This window comes from Thamnophis sirtalis, unplaced genomic scaffold (assembly GCF_051295495.1).
Source record: "Thamnophis sirtalis isolate CommonGarterSnake01/CBP01778 unplaced genomic scaffold, rThaSir2_p1.2 scaffold_1, whole genome shotgun sequence".
Lineage (NCBI taxonomy): Eukaryota > Metazoa > Chordata > Lepidosauria > Squamata > Natricidae > Thamnophis > Thamnophis sirtalis.
In genome coordinates, this window is record NW_028261381.1 from 94,629,123 (window position 1) to 94,656,415 (window position 27,293).

A 27,293-nucleotide genomic window follows, 5' to 3' on the forward strand; every position below is an offset into this window, starting at 1 on the left:
CTTTTAGGATACTGAATCCAACTTCTGCTCAGTATGATTCCATGGGAAATAATCCCTAGCAAATAGCCTTCTAGAACACAAAAGAAAATCCACCACATTTTTGGTAATCTGTGCCATTATCAAATTGCTCTTATAATTTAATTTTTTTCCCCTAACATACAAACATGGCTATCCTCCTTTAATCTAAATTCATTTTTTATATATCTTGTTCTCTGGGATGTTAAAAAAAACTTATTTTGGTTTCTCCCTCCTTCCTTTTTTTCTCTAGGACATTACAAACTCAACCTTAGTTTGCAACCAATTAATATTACTCCAAATTCATATAAGTAGTATCATTACTAGGACAGATATTCCCCATTCTATTCCTGTGTGTTTGATTTTGTGAAAAAACTAAACACACTTTTCTATGAAATTTGTTATTTTTAATACATTTAATACACAAAGGAAAAGCTGGCGAGACCTCTTTGGGTATGATCTTGTATCCACTTAGTTGTCATGCTGTGTATTCACTCAGCTGTCATGCTAGCCAACATACAGTTAAGTAGTTTGCTTATCAGAATATCATGCTGTACTTTGTCAATGCTTTGCTGAAATCAAGATATATCACATTTACTGCATTCTCACTATCTACTAAAGGAGTTTCCTGATAAAAATAAATGAGATACATTTAGCCTGAAGAGCATTTGCTTTGAAAAATTATGCTTACTTCCAGTAATTGTGATATTATTGATTATAAATCAATGTTTATAATATGTTCTAGATTCTTTCCAGATCTATAACTCCCCAAATCTTATTTTTCTCTATTTTTGAAGATACTGATATTTGATCTGACCTGGTTATATGGCATTTTATTAGTTCTCCAGGATTTTTCAGAGATAATACATAAAGTCTCAGTCAATTCATAATCACAGTCCTTCAGTACAGTAGGATGCAATTCATCTTGCCCTGGTCATTTAAATTCATTTAAAGACACTATATATTACCTAATCATATATCTATAAATTGAACTTGTATCTTACAGACTTCAGTGGGGTCTTATAAATTGGACTTCCAGATTACTCTTGTAGAAAGGAATTCTCTTGCTGATTGTATAATGTAGTACATTATACAAAATTATATTTGGGTTTTAGATTTTGGAATATATTATATTGTTTCAAGAGTTTTCATCACCAGTTAGCCAATAATGTAACCAGAGTGGTATTAACTTATAAGAACTTTCTGATTTAATACCTGTATTACATCCTAAGGCAGAGTTGAGCAAATGCCAACACTTTAGAAAGGAACACAGGTTCCATGCCAGTTTGATTTTTTTAGGATTAAAAACTATACAGTGAATATAATAACTTGGAGTGGTATAAACAACTTTACTAAGCTGTGTTGATCTTGCACGTACATAAATTGTTTAATATCAATCCACATTGCTTCATAATGCCTCTGAGGCCACAGAACAGGCATAGAGGCAATAGAAAAATCAAGTAGATGTAGGTTGATGCTATCAACAGCATCTTAATGGTTACCATGCTTGGAAACCAAAAATCATCTGAAATCTAGACCTACACTGCAAAAGAATGGTTCTGCTTTTTTGTTTTATGGGGGAAAGGGGGCTAAATATAATTATCTTTGAAGAAGAAAGGAGAAAAAAAAGACATTCTCAGTGGAAGTAAGCTTTGTGTTTGTGTGTATGTTCTATTCTTAGGACATTTCTAAATAAGCATGTGGGATCATTTCAGTGTTGATATGGAAAAAAAAGTATAGAGGGCAGTAGTCCCCAAAATTTGTGCCAAAGAGTAAAACAATCTTTCAGAAGTAAAAGCATTCCTGGATCAGTTTTTGTTTGACATCTCTTGATATACTGCTTAGAATTCTATGCTTAGATAGAAATGTAAAATAAGCAAGTTATGATTCTGTTGGAAAATAGTAATATCCATTCTATTAGAGCCAGAATCAATGCTTGGCATTAATGGGCTTCTCCTGATTTTATTGCCTATCCTTTTTGCTGGTGTCACCATAAGTCAGTGGGGAGTTACAGGATCCAATCTCTGAAGATCTTTATCTATTTATTTATTGACTAATCAAATTTCTATAGCTGCACATCTCACCAAAGGCAATTCTATGATGTACTATTAAGACAAGCAAGTAGGACAGAAGATACAGCAACAGAAGATTCTTTACAGGTAATCCTCACTTAACGACTAGTCACTTAGTGGCTGTTCGAAGTTATGATGGAACCCCAAAAAGGTACTTACAACCCAGATTCAAAGTTCTGCAGTCTCCCACAGTTACGTCATCTTGGGCGTTCGGCACTCAATCTGCATTTAGGTGGTTTACAGCATCCCATGGTCATGTGAGCATGATTTACAATATTTGCTTTGTGCTGGAAACCAGAGTTTACTTCAAGTTTCTGGCAATAATCCATTAATTATCCAATTTATTGTCAAGTGAAAACTATGGTTCACTCAACTAGCTTTCTTATGGCCATCTTTTGTGACTAGTTTTGTGACTGGAGAATAAATTGGATCATGTGAGCATGATTCTCTTGCTCAATCTGTACCAGAAATCATTCACATAAAAGTTCAGTGAGAATACAGAAATGTACATCAGAATGAATATCTGTGGTCAAATATTAGCTTTAGTTTAAGCCTATTATTGTAAAAGAGGAAATACCAAGGAGAGTGATAAAAGAAGCAAAACAAGCTTCGTTAACTAGATTTAGGGCTTCCCAAAAGGTATCTTTGTTATCACCTGTGGTTTGCACATTTTCACATATAGAAGATGTTTGGCATAAAGATGTAGTCCTATTTTTGTCTCAAAAGGGTCAGGTTGTAGGTAATAGGAAGAATCTCTGCTGATGAAACTGGACAGGCACACTGTTCCTGAAAGCAGAAATGGTGGTCCCAGGGGAGAAATCATCTGATCTGTTACAACACAACTGCCTATGTTTCCTAGCTGTTCACAGATTCCAGATCCTCTAGCAACCTCCCTTCTTCAAAGCCCAGGAGCATGCCTAAAACATAATGATTCCACCATCCTAATAACTCTACATCTATTGATGCGCATATGTTTCAAAAAGAAACTCAGTGGTGAAGGGTCATTTTTTTCCACTTGTCAAATTCTTTAGTTGCTTCAATCCAAAATGCAATTGGACTGTGAAGATAAGCTCAAGGCTTGTGTTCCTATAGTCAAAAGACTCAATAAAATACAGATAGTCCTTGCCGGTGACTTATACATCAGTTCTTTTATCAGGTTGAGGCATTTATCCCATGACCAACATCATTTCTTCCATTATAAGGCTTTTACGATTCACAGTTATACTGTAAGTTCAGTGACTTCAGTCATCTATATTCTGCAAAGTATATTCTAGAAACAAGATGCTTTTTTTAAAGTACAAAGAGCTTCAGGTTGCTAGATTTTATTTTCATATACTACTCTTGGATGGACTGACATAATATCATACTAGATTCAAAATGTCTGAGAAAGAGATAGGCAAGGAAAAAAGAATAAATTATACAACTGGCTGGATAACCACAAAGGTACTCCCAATGCAAATGACTTGGCATAAAAAATTAATTTATTTGTAGAGTTCCCATAGATGATACCAGGCTTATATTAATACCAATACTTACCAATAGAAAAACATAGCTTTGAATTCCAGTTGGCTTATAACTGATTTAACACAATCATTAGAGAAACAACTATTTGGTGAAAAAGAATATTAAAAAATGACTAAATGAAAACAGGCCTGGTAGATTGCCAAGAACAGACCAATAGACTTGACCAATAGCTAAAGTTAAAAATTTAAGATTTCTACCAATGAAGATTCACTAGGACTACTATTCCAGAGGCTGACTGAACCTCTTGTTAAATAAAATACTACCAAACTATTGCAATCTGCAAATGTGAAAAGTTTCCCCATGTGGCATACAAGGTATCCTATTTGTTTCACCACCCCCATTTCACAACAAAGAAAAATCCCAATTAGAGCTAACTGAATCAATTTTGAATTCCTAAAATATTGACCATATAGTGGTTCAATGTTCAGCATGTATTATGCCACCAACAAATGCCCACTCAGCTTTGAAAGCCTTTGTAAGTCATCATCTCATTGCTCATATCAATATCGGATTACATTCACATGACTGGACTCTCCCCTCTTTTAAATTTTTAGAGTGAGATTGCCCTAAAGATTTTAGGACAACTCAAAGAACTTTAAAAAAAAAGAATTTGGACCTCCTTCCAGCGGGGATTGATGCAAATCTTGTCTATTACCACTGTCACCCTCACCTCTCCCTCCCAATTCTCAAGCCCTCAGGACTTGCTGTAGCCTCACAAACTGAACTCAATACATCACTTTATTTGCCAGCATGGAAAAAGCAGGGCAGGAAGCCATGCTAGGTTGACAGCAGGAAGACTCTTGTTCCTCAGCAGGACAGGTTCTTAGGTTGCCACCTGCAAACCTTAGATTGACAAGAACCCAGCATTTTCTACGGTGGGAAAAAGGCAGCAATACAATTCTTCAACCAGGCAACTTCCCACCCCAACATGGCTGTGCTTCTTGTGAGATGCTTCAAGCAGCTGCAGAATAGGTTTGCAGTAAAACCAAGCTGACGATCTGTCTTCACCGCAATCTCAGTCTAGCTAATATTAATTAGTCACCTTAGTGGCGGCAAACCATCTGCTCGGCTCCTCCAGTAGTATATGAGCATTTGCTGTCTGTTTTCACTGTTCTTGAGCCATATTCAGGCACTAGTAACATAGCGACAATCTGAGCCATGCTAAAAATACTAATGCACTTGCTAAAATAAAACAAGCTGGAACATGGAGTATTGCAGACTCCATAATATAGAGCAACAGCATTTAAAGAGGCATCCAAATATGGCTTCAGGCAATGCTGCATATTAGAAATCAATGGTTATATCTAGAAATAAACCCCCCCACACACACACATACACACACACATATACATTCCCTCATACATATAGATATCTCTGTGTATTTTTAAATGTATCTATAGAGATGCGTTTAAATGCAGGAACATTCAAGATTGTATTGTATTGAACATTTATTGTAGCTTTACCCCATAAATGACTGCTGAATGTGTAAGTGTACAGGCAGTAATCTTTGCTACATACTTGCATGGCTTGCCCTGCTGCATGATGCTCAGCCGCATACATCAGAGCCACCACACTAGGTAGCTGCTCCAGCAGTTCTCCAGGTGCTCACAGTAAAATGCAGAAACACACCCACTGCAAAAAAATCCTTAATAAACAGCATTTGAATGCACAAGCCCCCCCCAAACAAAGCTATGTATGTATGTATGTATATATGTATGTATGTATGTGTGTATATATATATATATATATATATATATATATATATATATATATATATATATATATATATATATATATATAGCACAAAAGCACAAATATAACATATATATATACACATACACACACACATACACATACAAACACACACACACACACACATGCCAGCATTATTGAAAGATTTGAGCTCCTATAAATAAAGCTAAATCAAGAGAATATTTAGGAATAGCCAGTCCTGTTTTCTACAGTTAGAAAACATATCATTCCATCTATAGTTTCTGGGTCCATCAGAAATACAATTATATTTCCCATCGCAACCTGAATTTTCCGTAACCATGCACACATGCTGAACAGAACTGCAGATGATTCAGCCTCTCCACCCATGCTCTCCCCATGCTAGCACCATTTTGCTGACCTGTGTGTCAAAGCCATTCTCAATGGAGCTACTCTTCTTCCGAAGGAAGCCATCGCCCGCATTATCTTGACCGTTCTGGGATTTGAGGGGGATCTGGCTGGCATAGGATGACTTGTTCACCTCCACCTTGTTCCCAAACTTCAGGTAACAGGGCTGTGGGACGGTTCTCGCAGCTGGAATGTGAACAATGGGACTAGCAGTATGGACAGGTTTAGGTAGTCCGGATTTCATTTTGGAGGCTACCAGGATGGCTGGCATTTTTTCTCCTTCTGCTTTGTCAAGGCGTCTCTGTCACAACAGCAGCAAGCAAGGAAGAGGATGAAGATAGGTTTTACAATCTGGCAGGATAGCTTCTCCCCCCCTCCCACCCACCCACCCCACCCCCCAAAAAAACAGCAGTGGAGAAGGAAAGAGAAGGGGAAATCTCTCCTTCAAATGTGCAACTTCTTCTCAGGAGCTGTCTCAGCCTTTCCACCTGTTTCCTTGGGTTGGTGTAGCTTCTCCCTCAATTCTCAGTCACTGTCCTTTTTTCCCTTCCTCCTCTTCTTCCGGGGATGTTTAACTCGCTGGTTCTTTTCAGCAGCCACTTTATTAATATTATTATTAATAAAAATAATAACAATACTATTTTTTCCTCCCTTCTTTCCTTGGAGATGGGAGACTTTAACTCGATTCTCTGGTCACTGGAACCACCCCCTGGATGTCTTGCTTTAAAGGAACCTGCTGCAACATATGTTTCGGGTGGCTTGGCTGGGTGTGCGCGCCCGCCCCAGCCTAGCAGAGAGGATCGCCAGACTTAATATGCCTGTCTGTCTTCAGCCTTAGCCCAGAGACAGACGTAGCTCAGTTTTCCTAGCAGAGGAGGACGGCCTTGGATACCAGCCTGAGAGGATCCGAGTTTCTTAAGCTTTAGTATCGGTGCACGAGAGCAACGGCGCCGGAGCAGAGAGACAGAGAGAGACCTGCCCGCGGATGACATTTAAATCGGTAAGGCTGCTGGAGGCAACGGCATTTCCCGAGTCGGCGATGCTGCTGTTCCCGCTGCTGCTGCTGCTGTTGCGCGTCAAAAAACCCAGACGGAGAATGCGGTGGCTTGTCAAAACGTCCGTCTCATTATTATTTTTTTGACTCTGGCGCTGGAGCCGGGCTCGAGAGCCGAGTGGCAACCCAAGGCGTGCGTTGGGTGCGAAAAAGCGCAAAGGGGAGCATGAGCCGAGGCAGCCGGCGGCGTGGACGATGCCAAAGAAGGGGCAGCCCAGATGAGAAGGAGCGGGAGAAGGCTGCGATCTGACAGTACCGTGCAAAAAGCCTGCGTGGCTTCCGATTGGTCCTCCCCGCTCAAATCAGAAACAAAACAGCTCTGCAAAAGGGGCGGCGCTTCAACTCCAGCGATGGGCACGAAACTCCTCCCCCCCGCGCTCTCTTTTGCCTCCCGATCTGCGCTGTGTCTTCTGCGACAGTGCAGCGGGTCCTTCGCCGCGGCGTAAAAAGGAGGCGCGGGGGCTACCCAAGCTGGGCTCTGGGCGGAGGGTGGCAGCGGCAGTAGTCGCCGCCGTGAAGCGGAAATTCCTCCCCATCGGTCCTGTCTTTTGTTGGTTGCTCGAAAGGAAGGCACTTTCGAATCAAAACACATGAGGGTGAATCATGGTTCCGTCCTCACTGGCTAGTCATACGGGAAAACTCCCACTGAAAAATGCCAACGGCCCATCCTGTGAGTAAGGGCTGAGCAATTTAACCCAATCAGGTCGGAGATGAAAAAGAGCCCGGTTCTTTCTATCTAAAGTTGGTGTTTCTAATAGAGAGAAAGGCTGTTTTGGTTATTCAATATGGCCACAGCTAAAGTGTTATTTTCTCTTAGACTTAGAATAACTTTATTGTCACTTTGAATGTACACTAATGGGCATAAATTAAAATGAAATTTCGTTGCATTCCACTCTCAAAAGGTTCACCACCTCCAATATAGCAATAGCACTTAGACTTATATACCACTACACAGTGCTTTACAGCCCTCTCTAAGCAGTTTTGGTCGCATTGACCGATGATCTCTGGAGAGCTAGAGATGGAGGCCATACGTCCATCCTGGTTCTCCTTGACCTCTCAGCGGCTTTCGATACCATCGACCATGGTATCCTTCTGCGACGACTGCAGGAGGTGGGAGTGGGAGGCACTGTTCTGCGGTGGTTCTCCTCCTACCTCTCGGACAGGTCGCAGTCGGTGTTGGTGGGGGGGCAGAGATCGTCCCCGAGGCCCCTAACTTATGGGGTGCTGCAGGGTTCGGTCTTATCCCCCCTACTATTCAACATATACATGAAACCGCTGGGCGAGATCATTCGGAGGCACGGGATAAAATACCATCAATACGCGGACGATACACAGCTGTATCTGTCCGCCCCGTGCCAACTCAATGAAGCGGTGGACGTGATGAACCGGGGTCTTGAGGCCGTTAAGGACTGGATGAGAGCTAACAAACTGGTACTCAACCCAGACAAGACCGAGTGGCTGTTGTGTTTCCCTCCCAACAATTTGGCCAACGTTCCATCAATCAGGCTGGGGGGTCAAAATTTATACCCCTCAGACAGGGTCCGCAACTTGGGAGTCCTCCTGGACCCACAGCTGACTTTTGACCACCATTTGTCAGCTGTGACCAGGGGGGCATTTGCCCAGGTTCGCCTGGTACGCCAGTTGCGGCCCTACCTGAACCGGGAGACACAACAGTCACTCAAGCCCTTGTGATCTCTAGGCTGGAATACTGCAATGTGCTCTACATGGGGCTGCCCTTGAAGAGCATCCGGCGACTTCAGCTAGTCCAGAATGCAGCCGCGCAAGTGATTGTGGGCGCACCGCGGTTCGCCCACATAACACCGATCCTCCGTCAGCTGCGCTGGCTACCTGTTGATCTCCGGGTGTGCTTCAAGGTGCTACTCACCATTCATAAAGCCCTTCATGGTAGTGGATCTGACTATTTGAGAGACCGCCTTCTGCCAATTACCTCCCTTCGTCCCATCAGATCGCATAGAGTAGGCCTCCTTCGAATTCCATCCGCCAGTCAGTGCCGACTGGCGACTACGCGGAGGAGAGCCTTCTCGGTTGCAGCTCCGACGCTTTGGAACGATCTCCCCGTGGAGATTCGCACCCTCACCACCGTCCAGACCTTCCGCACAGCCCTCAAGATCTGGCTATCCCATCAGGCCTGGGGATAAGATCCTAATCTCGCCCCGCCCGAATGTCGAATGAATGTTGTGTTTTTATTGGTTATTTTCCTTTATTCACATTTCTTTTGTGTCCTGTCTTACACTCCCCTCCTATGAAATGTAAGCCGCCCTGAGTCCCCTTAGGGAAAAGGGCGGCCTATAAATGTCAATAAAATGATTAAAAAAATGATAAATGAGTTTACAGAGTCAGCCTATTGCCCCCAACAATCTGGGTCCTCATTTTACCCATCTTGGAAGGATGGAAGGCTGAGTCAACCTTGAGCTTGGTCAGATTTGAACTGTCAAATTCCTGGCAGGCAGCAGAAGTAGCCTGCAGTACTGCATTCTAATCACTGTGCCACCAAGGCTCATATATATATACACTACAAAAGCATGACAAAATAAATACAAAAAATACAAAAAAATATGCATATACCCACATATATTATATGACACAAATAACACAGTCTAATTCGAATGTATACATGTACATGACAAGAAAAATGAATCTTGTGAGTTTACCAGACGGATGGCATAGAGAGCAAAGCTGTTACAGAATCTGGGAGTCTTGCTAGAAATACTTTGAAAGCTCCTCCCAGAGGGGAGCAACAGAAACAGATTGTAAAGTGGGTGTGTGGGATCTCTATAACACATTGGGCTTACATCTATCTTGTTACTTAAGACAAACAAAGACAAAAATAAGTCTCAAAAATACATGTATTTTACAACTGCATCATCTTCCAGGGAGTTAGGTCTGCCCTCTGTTTCTGTACCATATGGAGTTTTATATCAGTGGAGTCCTAAGACAGAATAATGAAAGATCACTATCGGCTAACACTTGTGATAACTACAAGAAGCCTCTGTTGAGTAGCAGAGTCTGGGGAACAAAGCATGCCTTCAACAAAAATGTTTTTTGCAAAGAACACTGGTGTAGCTGGACTTTGGTCTGATCCAACAAAGTTATGCTACTAATTATAAGGAATACTCCAGCATTGTGTATAAGGAAGTGAAACCGCACTGGCATTGAATAGTAATGTCCAAATAAAACCCTGGCCTAGTACTAGTGTAAGAAGAGAGAAGTATATCCACACCTTTTATAAACAACCATGAGCTGTTTTTATGAATTCCTTGTTTTGTTTTGTTTTTTAAACTGATCATGGGTGACAAAATCTTTGCTCTTGTTTTCCTGGCATGAAGGTTCTGATGTTTGCTGACAGTTGTTGAGCCCACTTAACTTTGGATTTATCTTAGGACATCAAAGCAAACTAGTCAAGTCAGAACAACAGCCCTTGAGATGGGTTGGATTGAGAGTGACTGATTCAAGATCACCCAGCTGGATTTCCTATCAAAGATGAGACTAGAGCCAGAGGTGGTATTCAATAGGTTCTGATCAGTTCTGGAGAACCGGTAATGGAAGTTTTGAGTAGTTTGGAGAACCAGTAAATACTACCTCTGGCTGGCCCCGCTCCCATCTATTCTCTGCCTCGCAAGTCCCAGCTGATTGGGAGGAAAGGGGCATTTTATAGTATCCTTCCCCTGCCATGCCCACCAAGCCACTCGCACCAAGCCATGCCACACCCACCAAGCCATGCCCACAGAACCGGTAGTAAAAAAATTTGAATCTCACCTCTGACTAGAACCCCCTGTCTCCTGCTTTCTAGCCTGGTGCCTTAACCACTAGACCAAACTGGCTTTTATATGAGATGAACTAGAAGGAAATCTCTTGATCCTTGATTTCTTTTCCTTTGTGTGATGCTAGGACCATCAAAGCCCAGATGGAGGGGGGGGGGAAGTGTAAATCTGAAATTCCAGCAATAAAAACGAGGTCCTCATTGCCCAATTAAGGGCCTTTCCCTCCTGTACCTAAAAAGGGATGCATTTACAAACATGTCTTTTCCCAAGCACTTCATCCATAACTTTTATCCCAGCTTGCTTTGGACTCAGATTCTGATTTCCTCAATTAAGTGGAAAGGGGGGAAAATCAGTGGAAGAAACAATCAAAATTAAAACTATATTTCCTTTTAGCATAGTGAATTGCTACTAAGATTTCTCAGTATTCTGAGAGTTCACACATGGCTCCTCTTACATATCATTTTCAATGAAAACAAAAAAGTGCAATAAAATGCTGTGATATCTATCTATTAAAAGATGAAATATAGCTAATACATTTGCAAGAGTCCTGATCATGAAGGAAGCAAATCATCTATTGAATTGTCACCAGACCATATGACAGGAGAGCATCTAATCCCAGAAAGTACCACGTTGGAACCACACCCAGTCCACTTGTTCAGCAATCACCAGCAATATGAGAAGGAAAATAAAAATAAACCATTCTCTATAGGATCTAAAGGATCCTAAAAGGAGACAATTTCTCAGATGTTACAAATATGTACAATTCTTTACAGAACTGCCCTTTTCCTGTTCACAAACATATCATGAATCTTCTTGGCTCTCCTTCAATTGGCAGTACAACTTTTGCAAATATTTACCAACTTCAGAGTGCCTTAAACAAACACGTCTGTATGTAGATGTTATGCACGGTAGCTGTTTATACAACAGTTATATCTGTATATTGTTTGGTGTCTCTTGCTTAGGTTGGAGATATGATAATTTTGCAGATATTACAGCCATTTGCTTGTGGTCTACAAATATCAGCAAAGCTGAGAAACCTGTTTTAACAGAGATAGCTGTATGAAAAAGTAAATTAGCAGTTATGCATGATGGAGCAGTGTATACCTTATTCTTTCCTCTATTTCCTGCTTCTGCCTCTAAATTATCTGAGGACCTATTCAAATACTATCTATTCATTTGACATGCATCCTGGTTCCTATTGCCAATTTTCACACCAGCTCAATTGTTTGCCCTACAGTTAAGTAGGCGATTTTTAAAACAAGAAATGTGCTTTTCCTTAGGCAGTGTTTATCCGCTAATCCCAGATTACAAAGTGCTCATCTTTGTTTCTCCATTCCATTGAAAAGGATCTTTTTAAAAAAAGTATAATCTTTATTGTCATTGTACTTAAATACAAAGAAATTGGTTCTGGTGTTTCCTTTCCTTTCTCACAAAATGAAATGGTAGTTTTAAGCTAGCAATGATGGTGGACAAAAATTTCAAAACTTTATTAAACTCAACAGGTCTTTGCCAGATTTTGCCCAATTTACAAAAGGAACAGAACTGAGAACTCAGGCTGATTTCTTAGACTATTGTAAAACAATAGTCTATTGTTAAACTAGGATCAGATTTCTTTGCCTTAATCTATTTTTAAAGGATTTATTTGGTCATTATTTTCAACAAGTTTAAAGATGGTCCATAGCAGTTCAATATTACCGTGTTTCCCCGAAAATACGACATGTCCTCATAATACAGCCATGCCACATTTTTCTGGTGAGCAAAAATATACCCCCCCCCACATATAAACCCCCTGGATAACCCCCCACCTCCGGCCAGGCAGAGCGCTGCTCACCAACCTAGCAGTATCCCGAAGGTGCCAAGCTGCAGGAACCTGGGGGGAGGCAAAGGTGATCGCGTTGCATGGTGCCTTCGTGATACCGCTAGGTTGGTGAGCAGCGCTGTGCCCAGCTGAAGAGGGGGGTTGCCGGGCGGCTCCTCTCTTGCGAGCGGGCTTCCAAAGAGCCAGGCACAGCCTCATGGGTGAATGGCTCTGTTGTGCTGTCGCAGCAGCGCAACACAACAGCCATGAAGCCACCACGCTCAGCCACCTTAGCAGCCAGGCACAGCGCCATTCACTGACCTAGGGGTATCGCCAAGCCGCATGAGCGCCAGTTCGCTGCCGTCTGGCTCCCACAGTTTGGCGCCTTCCAAATGCCATTGAGTGGCGCTCTGCACAGCTGGAGAGGGGGGTTGCATGAGCGGCTGTTCCTCTCTCACTCACCCACCTCCCAGCCTCATGATGTATGGCCGAGCTCTCATTACGGAGCCAGGGCACCTCCACCACTGCCATCCCAGCTTGGCTTTTTCCATGGCTTCCCAGCCGAGTCTTTCGGCAGTGGCCGCTCTGGGCGCACACTCTATAGTTGTATGCTCTTCAGGCAGCTGGCCCACAACCATAGAGCGTGCAACTTTTTCATTCATTAATTAGTATTTTGAAAGTTTTGATACATAATAGGAACTGTTCTGAATAATAGGAACTGTTCTGAAACTAGAGGATGCAGCCCTTGAAATAAATCCTTTATGGCATTTAATTATTGTAGTAAAATTATATTTCACTAAATTATATGAAAGCCAGTTTATTCTAGTGGTTGAGGCTACAGATTAGAAATCAGGAAGCTGTGAGTTACATGTTTAATTCTGAGGCATGAAAGCTAGCTGGGTGACCTTGGACTAGACCAGGGGTGTCAAACTCATGTTGCCACGTGACATATTGCAACTCCCCCCCCCTTCGCTAAACCGAACATGGGTGTGGCCAGCATGTGACCATTCTTGCCCACGGGCCACGAGTTTGACACCCCTGGACTAGACAGCCTTCCTCAGCCCAGCTTACCTCACAGGTTTGTTGTTGTGAGGGAAAATAAGAGGAGAGAGTATTACTTATGTTTGCCACCTTGAATTATTTAAGAATAATTAGTGGGGCGCAAAAAAATAAAATTATAATAAGTAAAAAAAATTACCATTATCACTTTCTTATTCAACCTATATCTTTTTGATTGTCTTTAATTATTACTCAGCCAACTTGGCCATCCTGGTCAGGGAAAATTGGAAGCTGTCATCCCAAAGATCTCAAACATAACAGGCTAAAGAAAACTGTCTTATATAATTAGGATTGCATCTTAATTACAATCATTCTATGAAAAGTTTTGTACAAGTTCAGGAATCCACTATAATTTAAGGGTGTACACAAAAAGGAAATATGCTGCATTTTAAATTTGAAACAATATTTATGGCTCAAAAGTTCTGGGCAGATCATGCTTACAATAAAAGAGAACAGATCATGTTGCCTAATGAAACTTCTAGAAGCAAACAACCAAGCTCACAAAAGGACTCCATGGATCCTGGTTTGACCAAACAAACTCAGAACACTTTGGTGTTTTGGGTTTTAGCTCAAACAAATCAGGAGAAAATTTGAAGCTAAACAAATGACAGATAGTATCTTAAAACATGAGTCGGTCCAGGGTGAAATGTCTTCTCTCATTCTCCCTTCTTTCTTCCTTCTCCCTACATTTTCCTAGAGTTTCCTTTACCCATAGCATTCCTCAATTGTCAAGCAATTCCATGTATGGCATCAAATAAGACATATCCAACATGCCCATCTGTCCCTTCTTTGATGTACCTAGGATTTCTTTTTCCTAATTTCTCTTAGTCACTATTACCAATGGTCTTGAACCTTTCCATCTCCATTCATCACAGAAGATGTTTGCCCAGGATGTATACATTTGGGTCAGTGGTGGGTTCTGAATCCCATTGCAACTGTACTGGCGTCCTCCACATAAACTTGTGTGGCGCATGCTTGCGTTCTACCCTCCAGCGACACCTCTGCAAGCCTCTGTGATGCTCCAGCTGCTTGGCTGTACGCACCGTGTTTGGAAGCGCCAAAGAGTTTAAAGACAGGTAAGGAGGACGGCAGGAACGGTACCCAGTGCTTCAGGCAGGGACCGATACGCCCGTACCGGGGCATATCGCCTTCAACCCACCACTGATTTGAGTCCCTGTCAATGTCAAACATGTGTGTTTCAGTCTCGGCAGAAGACTGAGGGAAAATAAGAGAAGAGAGTATTACTTATGATCGCCACCTCCAGGTTTCTCAAAAATGTTAAAATGGATAGAAAGGATTATAAACAAAAAAGAATTAAAGGTAAATTAACTAAAGTGAATAAAGATAGTAGGCCAGCTGATACGTATCAATAATGGAAGGTGAAATGATTATACTGGGTTATAAATAAGAAAAATATTAGTTGGGAAAGTTATCAGAAGGGGGGGGGGGAATGGAAGGAAAATGTGGAAATACATCTAATAATATATAGTTAAAATTACAAGATGAAACAAAATAAGGGCAATTAATGATGTAAAAATATATAACAGCATGATGAAGATAGCAGGAAGTTTGAATCTATCTTGCACTGTGTCCAAAAAAGAGGTTGTTATGGAGGGGGGAGGAAACAATTGGAATTTGTATAAAGATATACCTTTAAAAGAAAAACTAGCAATATGGAAAACATTTTTTTCTGCTTCTTTCATTGGGAATATAATTATCAATTCCATTGATATTAAATGGGGTTTGCTAAAAGGTGGAAATACACCACGTAAAATAGAGAATGGAAGGGAGATAAAGAGAGGGAAAGAGGGAGAAAGGAGACAGGAGAGAGGGAAGTAGAAGGGAGGGAAAGAGCAGGAGAGAGGGAAAGTGTGGAAAGAGAGGATAGGAGAGGGAAAGATCAAGGGAAAGTAGAGAAGAGAGAGAGGGTAGAGGGAAGAAGAAGGTAGGGAGGAGAAGAGAAGGAGAGAAGGAGAGCTGAAGAAATAGACTATAATATGGTGTATGGAAAGCAGAAGAGCAAATAAAAATTGAAGAGGCTTAATGGAAAAAAGAATTGATATACTATTGAATACTCAAAAAATGTTTGTTAGGATGTATAGGTATGCTTTGGATTATATTATATGTATGTTAAAAAAAATAAAAATACTTTTCTCAAAAAAAATGTTAAAATGGCAGCTGCAACCAAGTCTTCAATTGCAAGGTCACAATTGTCTTTATCACTTTCTCAATCTCCCCTGCAGAGGTCCCTGGAAGCAAGGAGTTCTGTTCAGTTAATATTAAATTGAATTATTGTTGTTGTTGTTGTTGTTGTTGTTGTTAGTTGTGAAGTTGGGTCAGACCCATCGCGACCCCAAGGACAACATTCCTCCAGGCCTTTCTGTCCTCTACCATCCCCCAGAGTCCATTTAAGCTCATGCCAACTGCTTCAGTGACTCCATCACATTCTCTGTCGTCCCCTTCTTCTTTTGCCCTCAATCTTTCCCAGCACTAGGCTCTTCTCCAATGAGTCCTTCCTTCTCATTAGGTGGCCAAAGTATTTGAATTTCATCTTCAGGATCTGGCCTTCTAAAGAGAAATCAGAGTTAATCTCCTCTAGGACTGGCTTGTGGAATTATATTATTTATAAATCCTGGTGAAGAAAAGGAGCAAGGGTAAGTGAGGAGAGCTGGAAAGAAAACATGCCAAGGATATGGCTCTCCAAGTATCCCGGGAACAAAAACATACAGTTTGGTAAGGAGATCTTGAAGTTCAAGGTGAAGCAAAATTTTGAACTGGCTTTTAGCAGCTCTTTCAAATATATTTATAGAATATTTTTTAGTCACGGTTTTTAAAAAGACATTTTTGTTTTACTGATTGCATTAACTTGGAGGAAACACTAAAAGAAGGAGATGTTGTTCTCCAGGAGCCATTCCAAAAAGTTTTGGGGAGCAAAGGAGAAAAGAAACATCTCCTTGTAGCCAGATGGAGATTCTGACCATTAACAGGTGGCCTATTTCTTCTGATCTTAATGAGGGACACATTATGTCAAAAGTATAGTTCCTGGCAAAGAATATAGATCATGAATCCAGCAGACTATGGTATAGTGGCAGAAATCTGTCAAAGGCATGAAGTTCTCCCTTGTCCTTCTGCTTTTATACTTGCAAAAACAGAAGACAGTCAAGTGTATCCCAGACTTTCGGAAGGAAATTAGTTCAACCAGATATTTGTGGTCTGCACACCCTCCATGTCTCCTTGTGTATTTCCTTTTTTATAGGATGAGAGAAGATTAAATTCCTTTAAAAGGATCTGGCATAGCATTTTGCTGTTAGTTTAAGCTTTAATAATTAGCTTCATCTCTTCCAGCAGATGCTGCATGTAACTGCTTTAAGTTAAGTGGTTTTGCTTACTTTGTTTTATTACAAGAGCCAATTGCTGCTCTTGTTTATCAAGGAGAAAGGAGACGTGGTGGCAAGGCTATTCTCAATATTTTAATTAATATCAAAGTGGTTCTCCTTCTCCTTGTCAACCTTGCCATAAAAGTGCTGTATTGAGCTGAGTTGCTTCTGGTTTTCAAGAGTTACTTCTGCATCAGTACGGAATATACAATGCCCTCTTTATTACCAGGATTGCCTACCTTCATCTTGGTCTGGTCCTCATTGTAATGTCAGTTCACCACATCATTGTCAGGGAACACATACATCTCATATGGCAATGTTTAGCAAATAGCCTTCAACAATGGCAGGATGAGCAGCAATAACAGGCCATTAATAAGGCAAACACATTCAAAGGTAACATAGTACTGTTCTTTGAGTTTGGTTGCTTGCTTGCAGACATTTCATTACCTAACTACGCAACATCATCAGTGACCTTAACTGTTCAACCCTGAGCTGCATATATTATCTTTTATTGGCACATATGTCTAGGTCATATCAATCATTGTATTTCTATGTTACATTAAAGCAAAGGTGGGAGGTAGACAGATCATATTGCAATCATGGACAATTTCTAGTGGCCTATCTAATGCCCTACAGGTTGATGACATTTTGGAGAGAATGCTGGATTAACAGGCTTTAATCTGATTCAGCCAAAATAAGCACTTAGGCTTGTTTAATAATAGCTAAAAACTATAGCAGATGATAGCCGCTGGCCATACCTTGGCTAATCTTGAAAACCTAAACCTAGAGTGAATTTATATTTTGTGTCTCTCTCTGTGTGTGTGGTGTATGTGTGTGTGTGTGTGGTGGTTGGATAGTGTAATGGTTAGAGCACCACCTTTGATGTGGGAGACTAGAGTCCAAATACTAGCTGATACCTAACTTACCAGTAGGGGTCCTTGGCCAAAGACTCCCTAATCTTTCATGCGCCTATCTCAAAATATGAGATCACACAAACTATGATAGCCATCCTGCCTCAGATGTCACCCTTAACAAGCTCTGCATCAGAGGTTGAGGAACTAGGACAACCTGATGACAAGTGGGCTGCTGCAACAAGCCATACATGGATGAGACAAGAGAATCTAGAACTAATGGAATGCTACTACAATAGCAGTCCTAAAGAGAGGAATATATGAAGTGTATGAAAGTACTAGGGATAGACAGAAGATCTGTATTCACACTAACTGAGCACCAGCTGGGTAGTTACCCAATGCTTCAATATAATGAAAAAGAAGCTGGAGACAGGCTAACCACAGATTACATCCCATTCTCAAGAAGACCCAGAAGAACAACTGGATGTTCAGCCACCAACAAAAGCTGAAATGTCATTTCATTTCAATGTAAATTTGAATTCACATTGAAATAAAATGTTACCCTTTCATTAGAGGACAGCTGCTGATATAAGGCATAAGATCATGATAAACTAGCTAAAAGCAAACCTTGAGTCTGATTATCGAGGCTCAGCAGAGGCATACCATCAGATAGTATGCTAATAGTAGAAGATGCTAATAGTACCCTCACAAAAATTGCTATTACCCCATTAACTCAAACCAATGAATTGATGTACATTAAAGGTTCTGTAATCCAGGAGATTCTTGGCTACACAATCAGGAAGAACAGCAGTATATGTCACCCTGGAAAATAAGGTTAGAGGCTAAGATCAAGGCAACTCAAGAGAGAAGTTAAGCAGTTGGTGAAATCATAGAAAAGTGTGAGGATTATTACTGAAAAAAAATACAGGGACATGAGTCTGACTCCATATAAAACAATTGAGACTGCTAAAAAAAAGCTCACAGTACTGGCTACCAGGCTAAGGAAATACACTAGGGAAGCAGAGGCCAAGAACATAATTGTCCTGTTCTTCAAAGAATTATCCAAGGTGTACCCTCAATTGCAGTGCAGTAACATAATAACAGCAGAGCCACCAATAGCAGAGCAGTACTGGAAGGACATATGGAAAAAGAAAAAAACACAAAACATCAGTGCAAAGTGACTACAGATCTGAGAATAGATCACAGCAATCTACCAGAACAGGAATAAGTTACCATCACAATAGCAGACATCCAGCAGTGGACTAAGAACATGAAAAGATGGACAGTATTCAGCCCTGATATGATCCACACCTATGGCTAAAGAAAATAACAACAGTAGATGAATGCCTAGCAGCACAAATGAACCAGCTGCTAGCAACAGGTTCCCACCCAGTTACTACCTAAGAAGGACGCTACTGATCATGAAAGAGCCCCATAAGGGAACAGCATCAGACAACTACCACTCAATAACCTGTATTCCAACACCATGGAAAGTCCTATCAGGCATTGTACCATCAAATTACAGGACTGTGTGGACCTATACATGAGCAAAACTCAGAAAGGCACAACACCCGAGGATCAAAACACCAGTTGCTTATAGATAATAGCAGTTGTTAAAGACTCAAGGCCTCATTAGACCAATCTAACCATAGCCTGGATTGACTACAGAATACTTATGACTCAGTACTTATGGATCTGTGAATGCTTGGCACTATACACAGACAAGAGGACACCAAGAACCTTTCTCAAGAACTCAAAGGGACTGTGGAAGATGACGTTAAAAATCAACTCAAGACAGCTCACACAAGTGACCATCAAGTGTGGCATATACCAAGGTGATGCACTGTACCCACTGCTGTTCTGCATAGATCTGAACCCACTGAATGAATAATAATCACAAAGGCTGGATATGAATACAAGTTCAAGAATGGAATTACCATCAGCCATCTCCTCTACATGGATAATACCAAGTTATATGCAAAGAATGGACAAGATGTGACCCACTGATACACCTGACTATCTGATCAACAGGACATCATGATAGTAGACAAAGACCAGAAGACAGAGGTGGAGATAGATGTAGGAGAGCCAAGTGACAGCAACCTCAGGAAGATGTAGGACAAACAGGAGAAGTACCAAGGGATGAAGGAGGAACTGGAGAGGAGGTGGAAAGTAAAGGATAAAGTGGCCTAATAATGATAAAAGCACTACATAGTCTTTATTCTTTAACATATATTTAAAATTGCCTTAAAACGCTTGACTGTACAATGTGTACAGCCATTATTTTTCAACAGAAAGTGAAAACATCTAAAAACAATACTAAAAAGAAACTAAATTTCTGAAACCTAGGATCCTTAGCCCCTACCTCAAAGGGCTATTCTAAAAGATTACTGTAGTTGATGGCACTGAAAGCTGACATAGATCCTCCTGGCTGAGCAATTAAGATAATTTTAATACTAAAACTAGTTCATAAATCTAACAGAAAATCATCTAGATAGTGTCATTCAAGGACCTTATCCCAAAGTATACATTTGAAAATGGCTAAAAGCAGTGGTGGGTTTCAAAAAAATTTCGAACCTACTCTGTGGGTGTGGCCTCCTTTGTGGGAGTGGCTTGCCAGCCATGTGACCTGGTGGGAGTGGCTTGCCGGCCATGTGTTCTCTCTCTCCCTCTCTCTCTCTCTCTCTCTCTCTCTCTCTCTCCCCTTCTGTTTGTCTCTGTCCCTTTTTCCTTTTTTTCTTTCATCTCTCTCTCACTTTTTCTTTCTTTTTTCTTTCTTTCTTTCTTCCTTTCTTTCTCTTTCTCTCTCTGTGTGAGTCTGTGTGTGTGTGTGTGTGTGTGTGTGTGTGTGTGTGTGAGTGAGGTGAGTGGTGGGTTTCAAAATTTTTTGGAACCTCTTCTGTAGGTGTGGCCTGCTTTCCGGGTCCACTGGTGGAACCTCTTCTAACCGGTTTGGTAGATTTGACGAACCGGTTCTACCGAACTGGTGCGAACTGGTAGGAACCCACCTCTGGCTAAAAGTAACAAAAACATTCTGGTGATCCAAGATGGCCTTTTTCAGGCATATCCTCCTCTTCCACTTAATCAAAAAGTTGCTTGGTATCTCATTAGAAGTATTTTTTTTTTAGATTTGCAAAGGTCAAACTAAGCAAGTTCAAGCTGCACTCTTTTTTTTTTTCAATGGACCTGGCAGAAACTATAATGAAGTTATTTCTGGTACCTCAGATTTGTGTGCGCTCTTGGTTATCTGAGACAAGTCATTTCCAGGACCATGTGGAGAGCAATCAGTGAGATTGGTGACAGCTTGTTTTAGGCATAAGATGCTCTTTAATAGGAAGTTATTAAACAGAAACAGCTGTGTTGATTTCAGCTCCATTCAAAACACAAGGAAAGGAAAACAATCAAAGTCGGACTAATAAAAAGCACACAATGGACTGGGATGAGACTTTTTAAAAAGGCCTTTATTTCCATCTTTACACTTTGAACACTCCATTGACCTTTCACCTACATTCTTGGTACATCTGGGACAGATCCACTGCATTGTCTTCTTAGAAGTCTATAAAGAATTGTTTTTCTAATTGGTTTGACAGGCATCCATTTGCACTTGTACTAATTAGATGTTCAAGTCCTTAACTAATATTAAGGGTACTAATATGGTAGCAAATATAAAATTATGTAATCCAGCTGGTTTTGACTAGTTCCTCATTTATTAGGGTTGAAGCAATCAATTTAGGGAAAATCCATGGAAAAATAGATTCAGTATCAACTTCTTTACATATGTTCACTCTCACAGCTTCTTGTAAGATATTTCAGACGGTTTCTTAATTCACATGGCAAAGGATATAAAAAGAAGGTATGCTTTAATACTACCAAGCAAACCGTGTGGCAAAATTTGTTTTGTACAAGGTTCTCCCAAATCAAAGCCAGCCTTCTTCAATTTCCCACATTTCCTCCCTCCTTTCAGATGAGGGAAAAACTAGAAAAAACAGATTATTTTTACAACCTAATCAGGCTTGACAAGCATTTGATACACCAGGAGACACCAAACAACAGTCGGACCTCCCTGGCATACTGATTTTTGCTGGAGATTTACCCAAAGGCTCCATTTTTGTCCCCATAGTCTCTGCAACATTTTTATATTGTGTACATGACGTCCCTTTTGCTCTTCTCATTTCACTTGATTCTTCTACTGAACTTTGTTTCAGTTCGGAAAGAGCCTTCATTTTAGGGATTAGGATTTTAATTTCCTTATCTTCATCGCCTTTAAAGCTGAATAGGAGTGCTCTGCATGGTTTGGCTTATGACTTCCAGACCAAGTTACAGGTAGTCCTCAACTTACAACAGTTCATTAAGTATTGAATTGAATTGAATTGAATTTCCTTTATTTGTATGCCGCCCTTTTCCCTGGGGGGACTCAGGGCGGCTCACAATTCAAAAAGGGAGGGGGGGAAAGACAAACAGTATTCCAATATGGAAACAATACAACATATTAAAAGAGAGCACAACAGTCACACAATTCGGGTGGGGTTGAAATCTTAACCCCAGGCCAGCCGGGACAGCCAATCTTCAAAGCGGCGCGGAAGGATTGAAGGGTGGTGAGGGTCCGAATCTCCACGGGGAGTTCGTTCCAGAGGGTCGGAGCAGCCACCGAGAAGGCTCTCCTCCGGGTAGTTGCCAGTTTGCACTGGCTAGTAGATGGAATTCGGAGGAGGCCTAATCGATGCGATCGTATCGGTCTAGTGGAGGTAATTGGCAGTAGGCGGTCTCTCAAATACCCAGGCCCACTACCATGAAGGGCTTTATAGGTGATAAGTAGCACCTTGAAGCGCACCCGGAGATCGACAGGCAGCCAGTGCAGCTCGCGGAGGATAGGTGTAACGTGGGTGAAGCGTGGTGCACCCACAATCACTCGCGCGGCTGCATTCTGGACTAGCTGAAGTCGCCGAATGCTCTTCAAGGGCAGCCCCATGTAGAGCACATTGCAGTATTCCAGCCTAGAGGTCACAAGGGCACGAGTGACTGTTGTGAGGGCTTCCCCGTTCAGGTAGGGACGCAACTGGCGTACCAGGCGAACCTGGGCAAATGCCCCCCTGGTCACAGCCGACAAATGATGCTCGAAGGTCAGCTGTGGATCCAGGAGGACTCCCAAGTTGCGAACCCTGTCTGAGGGGCGTATAATTTGACCCCCCAGCCTGAGAGATGGAACACTTGGCCAATCGCGGGAGGGAAACACAGCAGCCACTCGGTCTTTTCTGGATTGAGCACAAGCTTGTTGACCCCCATCCAGTCTTTAACAGCCTCCAGACCCTGGCTCAGTGACTGTTCAAAGTTACAAGAGCACCGAAAAAAGGGACATGATTGGTTCTCATTGCAGCATCCTCACAGCCACCTGATCAAAATTCAGATGCTTGGCAAATGACTCGTATTTATGACAGCTGCAGTGTCCCGGGGTCATGTGACCACCTTTTGCAAACTTCTGACAAGCAAAGTCAATGGAGAAGCCAGATTTACTTAACAACCATATTACTAATTCGACAACTGCAGTGACTCATTTAACAACTGTGGCAAGAAAAGTCGTAAAGTGGGGCAAAAACTCACTTAACAAATATCTCACTTAGCAACAAAAATATATGGTTGTAAGTCGAGGACTATCTGTACTGATTCATTTCTAATATGTGCTTTTTGCTGCTATAACCATTTTTGGACTTAGATCTCAAAATGCGAAACTCTGATCTTGCCTCCTTCAGTATCTAATCCAGATCCAGAGAAGGATTTACCACCCAGAAAGAATGAGTGGGAATGACAAGCTGTATGTGTATGGATCATTAATTCCCCCCTTTCCCCTCATAAAATAATCAATTAGTACTGGAAAACTTGGCATTTTTAATGTATGTCTTTAAAATCACTTAATTTTCTCCATATATGTTCATATTCTCAGAAATGGGTCATCAGAATATAGTGTTAGTTTATGTGTTAAAAATTATCTCTTACAAGAGAGTGATTTTAAAAAAAAATTGGAGGATAAACTATTATTTCCACCCCTCTGTGGTAAGAAAAGAGTGTTTATATTCCCAGTTTTATAGTTAGAGTGAAATGGTAAATATGACAACTTTTATGTTTTGTTTTAAAATGAATAAAACGTGACTGGTATAAAATTATGGTGTAGAAAACTAAAACAGGGTTTCTGTATAAAGAGGAATTTGGAGGAAGGTATTCAGAGAGCCATAACCTTAAAATGCCATTAGCTTTTGCTTTCACTCAACTGAGCAAGCACTTCCAAATCAAAATAATAATTAACATTCTGTAAAGAAAAAAATGTTGACCTCTGTCAAATAATGAAGCTTTAACATTAAGTTAATGTGTGGTTAATGCTAACACAGAACTCTGAGTTGACTCCTGGCACTTTCTATTTGAACCTCTGGGAGTTTTGTGGCAAAGAAGAAAATTCAAAACCTGCCAACAATGAATTGAAAAGCAGCCTTGTGAAGGCAAAGTATTGCAAGTACTCAACATTTGGTCTCTGCTGTGAAAATTAAGGGATCCATTCATTTAGCTTCATGTGACTATTTTTTTTAGGCTTGTACGGGAACATCAGAAAAGAAATATAACACAGAAAAGGTTAAGGGAGAATGGAAGTGCAAGTGAGAATCAGGAAAGTGCTGTCAGATTAGCTCATGAAAAAAGTATGAAGAGGACATAACCTGTACTTACAGTAACTTAATTTGTAAATCTTTCCTGGATTTAGCATTTGTTATTAGCAAAGGATAGGTATACACCTCATCCTAAGATTTAATCATGCTTTTATAGTGACTGACAGTTCTCCTTCAAAACCTGCTGGTCCTGTTCTATCTTTCCTCCTCTTCCTCTTCTCTTTTTAAAACATCAGATTGAGGGGGAAAAACATTTTCTTTACCTAAAGGTTTTTCACAAAGCAACCAAGATTTGAACACTGATCAAAATGATTCTAGGATAGGCTTTTCCAACGGAGTGATAAGCCAATGAGGAGCTGTAGGATAGTTGCAAGAACTAGAGTAATTAATGGGGTGACATGATAGCAGTGTTCCAGTATCTAAGGGGTTGCCTCAAAGTGTGTGTGTGTGTGTGTGTGTGTGTGTGTGTGTGTGTGTGCCTCCAAAGCACTTGAAGGCAAAATAAGAAGCAATGGATGGAAACTAATCAAGGAGAGAACCAACCTAGAAATAAGGAGAAATTTCTTGACAGAACAATTAATCAGAGGAACAGCTTGCCTTCAGAAGTGGTGGGTGCTCTATTACTAGAGGTTTTTAAGAAGACATTGGATAACCATTTGTCTGAAATAGTATAAATATCCTGCTTGAGCAGGGGGTTGGATTAGAAGACCTCCAAGGTCCCTTCCAGTTCTGTTATTCTGTGGTTTGGTTTCTAATGTATGTGCAGGATAATTTATGAGCAGAAAACTAGTCTTAGACATAATTCCAGGTTATTGGCAGCTTTTTTGTGAAGTAAAAAGTAACAAACATCCATATAGCAATAGTTCGTTTAGTTCATTTTCTCTAAGCTGATTTGAATCCTCCCATGGCATGCTGACCTACATATCCAGTAAGGAGGAAATCTTCCTTCCTTAAGTAGGTCTGGCAAAGAAGAAAGAATTTGAAAGATGTCACATTTCCGTGGTTGCACCCTGCATAGTAACTTCCATCTCCTTGCACTAAAGCAGACTTAATCCAAAGAGTTACTCAGCCTATCAACCCAAGTGTGGCTTTAACAAGTCAAAGATTTTTTTAAACATTCATTATAGGTGCTTTTCTGAAGCAAAATGCTCATTTCTAATGACTTCAATTTTGCTTTGTTCCTCGGTGTGACACTGCAAGACATATGGCAAGCCTCTTAACTTTAGAGCTATGGGAGGAAGAGGATATTAAAGTATCAAAGCTGATGTGAGAAAATGTTTAGAATGGCTCTGTCAAGTCAATGCGATATGGTTGGTTTTACAAAAGAATATTGGAGAGGGGGAAAAAGGGTTTGCAAGTAAGAAAAATATCAGAATTGGGTTTTCCAGATCCCAGAGAACGAACAGCTCTATTCAACAAATGAGTGGGGGATTAAACAGGGAAGGACACTAGAAAGTCATGTCAAGTTTAGAACCAAGGTCCCTGTCTTTAGTAGTCCCAATCCCTCAGTGATGTGCAGAAAAGTGTAAAAAGGATTTCTCAGTGCCTGTGGCTGAGTATGATAACAAGCAAGGATCCCTGGTAATGCTATTGATTATCCAAAAGAACATGAATAACTGAGATAAAAAATACTTTTTCTTCTATTTCACAGATAATTCACAGGACTGTTATGCTTGATATATAGAGGAACTTTCTCTGGTTTATTGCAATTATAGCAAGCAATGCTTCAGTTCCACTTGATTCAGTACTATATAGGAACTTTATAACAGTTTTAAACATGATTTTTTTTCCTAGACCAGGGACCAAATCTGGGATTTTTTTACATGAAACCGTGCATATCAGCATTGCTAAAATGCAGGCTTCCCCCCGAACTTTGATATTCAGATATACAGGTAGTCCTCAACTTAAAACAATTCATTTAATGATTGTTTGGAGTTACAACAGCACAGAAAAAAGACCATTTTTCACACTTATGAGCCCCATGATCATATGATCAAAATTCAGATGTTCAGCAACAGGTTCATATTTATGACTACTTCAGTGTTCCGGGGTCATGGCATCCCCTTTTGCGACCTTCTGACAAGCTGAATCAATGGGGAAGAAAGATTCACTTAACAACAGTGTTACTAATTGAACAACTGCAGTGATTCACTTAACAACTGCGGCAAGAAAGGTCGTAAAATGGGTCAAAACTCACTTAACAGATGTCTTGCTTAGCAACAGAAATTTTGGGCTCAATTATGGTCGTAGGTTGAGGACTACATGTATTCAGTTCAACCTGTTCAAATCAGGTTCCAAGCAGTCTGATTGCTTTTATAAGCACATACACACTGTAGCAAGCAAATTATTGGTACAAAAAAGCTAATATTTGTATATAAGTGCTACAAACCTGGTTATGATTTAATGACTTGTGTCTAATAAAAATCCTCAGCAGAGGTATCAAAATAAAGGTGTTTGGATATCTGGCCCAAGCAACTATGTAAAAGGTGGTGGTAGTTGGAGTTACACGAACAATTGTTAGTATCTGATCCCTTGTGCAAAAGCAGAACAGAAAAAAACGGGGTGGGGAGTTAAAGCCTGCCAAATGGAAAGCTACCAAAGCATTAGTGAGGAAAAAATATGGCCCAGCATCTGAGAGGGTGCTATAGCCAATAAAGAGTAAAAACAAATGTATAAAAGCTATATAAAACAGCTTTACCAGCTGTCTCTTTTCATGTGGAAATCTGCCTTGATGGGGTGCTTAATGTTTAAAAGGGAACCAAGTCACAGACAAACAAGATGAAAATGTGGAAATCTCATAAAAGTGGCCCTGATGTAGCCATAAAAAACACAAAGGGAAATTATTTGTTTTTATTTTAAGCCCATTGTGTGTTCAGCCCCTGCCCCCCAAAGTGGGGCAATAGGAAAGGTCAAATCTGAAAGGTTATCAATCAATTTGCTCAGTGCCACGCTTCAAAACAAGTTTTGTTTCAATAGCTCCCCCCCTTAAATAT

At 40.7% G+C, this 27,293-nt stretch overlaps 1 protein-coding gene across 10 annotated transcripts in view; it reads right to left on the reverse strand.

Annotated features, from left to right (window-relative positions):
* NAV2 (neuron navigator 2) overlaps window positions 1-27,293 on the reverse strand; it is a 598,751-nt gene that overhangs the window by 302,558 nt on the left and 268,900 nt on the right. For 8 of the 10 annotated variants that reach the window (XM_087719076.1, XM_087719071.1, XM_087719058.1 and 5 more), the window contains exon 1: window positions 5,743-6,093. The exons of the other annotated variants lie outside the window; for them this stretch is intronic. In XM_087719076.1, the coding sequence (XP_087575202.1) occupies window positions 5,743-6,000 (258 nt within the window). In that variant the 5' untranslated portion in view covers window positions 6,001-6,093. Of the gene's footprint in view, window positions 1-5,742; window positions 6,094-27,293 lie in introns of those variants that run through there. 10 annotated transcript variants of the gene reach the window in all.